The sequence below is a fragment of the Pteropus alecto genome, unplaced genomic scaffold (assembly GCF_000325575.1).
Source record: "Pteropus alecto unplaced genomic scaffold, ASM32557v1 scaffold11, whole genome shotgun sequence".
NCBI classification, from domain to species: domain Eukaryota; kingdom Metazoa; phylum Chordata; class Mammalia; order Chiroptera; family Pteropodidae; genus Pteropus; species Pteropus alecto.
In genome coordinates, this window is record NW_006431956.1 from 8,530,989 (window position 1) to 8,536,287 (window position 5,299).

The 5,299-nt window shown below is 44.8% G+C and overlaps 1 protein-coding gene and 1 non-coding gene across 5 annotated transcripts in view; one reads left to right on the forward strand and one right to left on the reverse strand.

Moving 5' to 3' along the window:
* RSU1 (Ras suppressor protein 1) overlaps positions 1-5,299 on the reverse strand; it is a 156,699-nt gene that overhangs the window by 122,991 nt on the left and 28,409 nt on the right. For all 4 annotated transcript variants that reach the window (XM_025043436.1, XM_015585585.2, XM_006906985.3 and 1 more), the window contains one exon: positions 8-128. In XM_025043436.1, coding sequence (XP_024899204.1) covers positions 8-128 — 121 coding nt within the window. The remainder of the gene's footprint in view (positions 1-7; positions 129-5,299) is intronic.
* On the forward strand, positions 3,848-3,966 carry LOC112475670. The gene has a single exon (XR_003044824.1). It is a non-coding gene; the product is annotated as a 5S ribosomal RNA (ribosomal RNA).

A 5,299-nucleotide genomic window follows, 5' to 3' on the forward strand; every position in this document is an offset into this window, starting at 1 on the left:
TACTCACCCCAAGTTCAGGTGCTTGAGTTTCTGAAGGCTGCTGATCTGTGTGGGCAGCTCCTCAATCTGGTTGTTAAAAAAGTTGAGCACTTCCAGATTCTTCAGTTCCGCTATGTTAGGTGGCACGGCTACGGAAACAGAGACGTGAGTGTGAAAACAGGCCCCTCGCTCCTCACGAGGAATGCCAGCAACAAACACACGGGCTTCTTCTTTCCCATGAAGGAGAGACGCAACTCCTGCATGGCCACCTAATTCACGTACGCTTGTTTTCTGTAGGTTTTTCTGAGGTCGTCACTCACCACTGAATAGAAATAGGAAATGTTTCTTCAGAGGGCAAGAGAGAATTTCCGTGCCATTAGCAGCCTATAAGTGAATATTGCAAAACATACATACCTGTATAACTGTCATATCATGCCTAATACAAGCAACTGTCTCCTTCCATTCTGTGTCCTTCCAGGTCCACCAAGAGAAAGAGAGTGAACTGCGGATCCCTTCCTGAGTGATACGTTCATCAAGCTATTTCAACAGTCTGATATCTGAAGAGCTATTCTCAATTACATAGCACTGAACCACAACAATGTCTGTTCAGCCTTAAAGGATGTAATAGTCAACCTACCTGGTTTCTGATTTTGACCTCCAGCCTTTGCACCTTGATCAATACACACACACACACACACACACGGGTTATATCAGATTAGCTCACCGCAGTTCTGAATCATCATTTTCAGCTTTGTAAAATGTCTAAGGTACTGATGACCTGATTTCTTTTAGAGGGAAGAAGGCCTGGTAAGAAGGAAAATACTTTCATTGGAGGAAGGGATTGTGAAAAATACCAATCATTCCAAACTCAGGTCCTTGGGACAAAGCAGTAATCCAGATGGAAAATGAGCGAGGCATGGATTCGTTACTGAAGTGCCTGCTGGTGGGGATGGAGACGAAAGGACAGATCTTAATGGGATAATGGAGGCCGCTGGGACTTACTTCCAGAAACCACACTTTTACATATCCATATGAAAGCATGTGAGCCCTACCTGTACAACTCGGCTGAGAAAGCACATTTCAGATGTGTAGTCAATAACACACTCTTATGTAAATGAATGGTATTCACTTTGGGTAAATGATCATAACGATCATAAAGAAAATCAGGCTGTGCCTGCTGCGTCACCAGGTGTTGACTTACCTGTTGTCAACAGGGACCATGGAGTGTGTGAGTGCCACAGACGACAACAGCACTGCTCAGAGACCCACCTTCTCTCCCTGCTCACCCTCCAGCTACCAGAAAGTTTCTCTCCCTACAGTCATCTGATTAGTTTGAAGAGCAATAAAGAAAGTTACTGCAACCAGGAGAAAATGATGATCTCAATTTAACCACAAACCAAGAATAATGCAGCCAGAATTACTGCTGCCTTCCCAAACTCACTCTGCCAATGCAATTAAATGCTGGTCTGAAGGTATCGCCTTTTTGACAGGATGAGAGATTATTTCACTCTCCCTGCTAAATCAGTCCAATTTAAAACCACAAATTATGCGTAATGTGATTTAGGGCTTTGTTTTGTGGACACAAACAATAACCCCACATTCAATTTACTGAACCTCTCCCAGCCTTTTGGTGCACATGTGAATTTTGTGTTTAAGACTGCATTCGAGCTAGAGGGGAAAAAATTACACAGCTAATATTCTCCCTAAACTGTGGAATTTCCCCCCCAGCTATAGTAAAAAGCAAAAGAAACTAACATTCAGACCTGTCTGGATGGGGTAGCATTCGCTCTTTCAACCGATATCTAGCGAGTGCTTATTACGTACACAGCACCACACTTCTGGCACCTAGCATTCTCACTGCTTTGGGGATAAAGAGAGGCAAACTTTTTAATGAAAGTAAGTTACAAAAGAAGGGGCAGCAGAATCAATAAATGGAAACAGGTTTAGTGCTTGGAAAGCAAACTAATCCCAACATAATGGTCCATAAACAATAACCAGCTAACAATATGAGATGTGTGATAACTATACCATATACATACATGGCAGGGATAATATATGAAAAGCTATCATGAAAAGGTGGCAGCAGTATGTCAGAATATTCTGGTAGAATTTTTCAAGGCATCTATGTGACACGTTAGCAAGAAGAAATACTTTAAAATATAACAGGGGGCATCAAGATAGTTCTTATGATGTATTTGAAATGTTCTTTTTTCATCCATCTGTCCAGATTCTGACCATGACCCTAGTAGTAACATATACAACCTACAGAAAACGAGGAGCTTAGCACACAAAAGAAACGGAGGACAGTGTGATATAGGGACAAAGGAGTCCTGGCCTGGTCATCTTGAGCTGGCTTTGGCCTCCCCTGACCAGCCCTTAAGCCCTGTGTGCCCTTACTCAACTCTCAACCTCTCTGGGTCTCTGCTTCCCCAGGCCTAAAATGAGAAGGCTGAATTATGACCACTTCTAAATTCTCTTCTGCCTGGCTTTGACATTCTGTGATTCTAAGAAGAGCTGGATTATGAAAATCAATGATATGGATTTAAATAATGCAACAAACGGGGCCCTCATTAGAAAGCTCAGTCATGTAGAACTTTGCTCATGACAGAGAATTTAGTATCATTTTCTATCTAGCAACGACGGCTGCTTTAATTTTGAGACTTCAGTTGCTAGATTTGGGAGCAAGGTCCCTAACTACCTACTCTCAGGTGTTCCTGGCTCCTAAATGCCACATTTGGCTCTGGTCACAGGATCGGGTGACTGCTGGGGATACTCTCAGGCCAGAGCTTCCACTATGTTTTGAAAAAGGCGACAAAGATCATATCACCCCAGAAACTATGCCCAGAGACTGGTCTCAGAGCATCTTCTGGCAATCTAAAAACTTGAATGCTATTTTAGAGTTTCATATTTCTGAGAGCCGTTTGCAGATCAAGACTCAGCAATCAGCCCCTGTTTTCTGATGGTTCCACAACAAGAAGCCCAAAATTCTTAGGGAGCTCAGAAATGGGGGGCCTCCAAGGGGAACCTGCTGCAGTAAGGTCTCTTTAAAAAGCTCCAGTGGGCAGGAAGCCTCAGAAAGCCCTGACTGGACACCTTGGATAGGACCAGACCTTCAACTCTAAGAAATCGCTGACCCAGCTCCACTCCTAACAGACTGACTTCTTCTAGAAGGACAGGTCTCTGTCCCATCGGTTAGTTACAAAAGGCATGGCTACCAGCAGGCGCGGCACAGTTGAAGTGTATTTACAAGATCAATGTCACGCTCAAGCACATACTCCCCCACTATCTGGCAACAGCTAGTCGCCTCCCCCAACAGAAGAATCTCAATAAACTATTGTTGTAGCACTTTGTTCTGGGATATAAAATTAATTCCATAACCAATAGCTTCTTTTTAAAAGCCTTTTAGGAGTTTATCTACACAGTAATACAGAGCAGGGTCCGCTCTGGGGCTGCGCTGTCCAACACGCAGCCTCTGGTTACATGTGGCGATTTAAGTTTAAATCTAGACTGGGAATGTAAACTGGTGCAGCCACTACGAAAAACAGTATGGCAGGTCCTCAAAGTATTAAAAAGAGAACTACCATACAATCCAGAAAATCCACGTCTGGGTATTTATCCAAACAGCCTAAGTGTTCATTGACAGATGGATTTTTTTAAAAAAATGTGATATGTATGACAAAAAAGGAAAAAGAATAAGTAAATTTAGATTAGTTTAAATTAAATAATATTAATAATTCAGTTGCCACATTTCAAGAGCTTGATAGCTACATGTGACTAGTGGCTACTGTACTGAGCAGCATAGATATGAAACACTGTCATCATGCAGAAAGTTCCACCAGATAGTGCTGCTCTAAGGCAGTGTACATCAGCCTACGGCCGTGCCGCCCTGAACACGCCCGATCCTGTCTGATCTTGGAAGCTAAGCAGGGTCGGGCCTGGTTAGTACTTGGATGGGAGACCACCTAAGAAGACCAGGTGCTGTAGGTGTAAAAAAAATAATAATAACTTAATTAATTAATTAAAGAGGTGTACATCAGAACCATCAGAGGGCTTGTTAAACCAATGACTAGGTATGGGGTTTGGGGTAAACTACAGAGTTTCTGATTCGGCAGGTTTGAGATGAGGCCTGAGAATCTGCATTTCCAACAAGTCCCCAGGGGACACTGAGGTTGTTGGTCTGGGGACCATGTTTTGGTTCAGAAAACTTTTAACTCATTGGTGACATCAAAACCATTAATTCAATACACATATCTTTTACTGCATACAATAAGAATGAATAGGATTATAATAATCAATCTTATCCAAACTAAGACTCCTCCGTCACTCTGATGTGCTACTACTGAACCTGGAGGTGGATGAAAAGCGAAACAAACAAATGAACAAAAGCACACCCTAGGTGGCCCATGTGCCCAACCCAGGGGCCAGACTTAAACCACTTCCAGAGGACTTCCGCTTCCCCACACAGACCTTTATGGTGAATCCGTATGGACAACATTCAAGGTGAAAGAAAAAAACACTGACTCCCCTAGACCATCGAATTAAGGCACTCAGCAGCAACTTCAACATGCCCCACCGTGGTCACATGGAGAGATGCCACTTGCTGTACTACTGGCCTTCGAAACACAGAGGCCTAAATGGAGAACACTGGGTGGCAGCGACAGCAGACAGCTCAGCTGGATGCAGTGGATCCGGGGGCTTTTGGAGCAAAAGCATCTTGTGGCCCCTGAGGCAAAGAAACAAAACTGTGAAGAGTGACAGGCTCGGGAAGCAGCAGGCACCACGCAAAACATAAGGACGGGAGCGCGCCGGCATGCAGCCCACGGGAGGGCCAGTGGGGCAGGCATGGTCTCCAGAGCCATATGGTCAGCACCGGCAGCCGGGGCCTCCTCAGCTACAGAAGGGTGGTAACAGACCAGGCACCAGGTCACCACCCACGGCCGCCAAAAAGCCAGAAGCTGCTCAGAACACATGTAGGCTTCCGTCATAAGCACGGGCATGAAATCCGGAGGTGAACTCCATCCACCACCTCCAGCAAACTTCTGAGTAGTTAGAAGTACGCTATGCTCAACTGTTTCTGCAGAAGCACCCAGACTGTTTTTAGCTCTGCTGATTCCTGCAAAGGAGAGGTGCTGGGCTGGAGCATGAAAACGAGGGCACCCTGCCCACACGCCTCTTTGAAAACCCAAATTCATGGTTCAGCCATTGCCTCCCGTACAGGAAACCAAGGATGGACTTCGAACCACCCAAAGTGCAGGAAGGGGGAACATTATGGGAACTAAGCACTGAGGAGTACACGACCCAGTGGTGGGCTTGCTCCCTA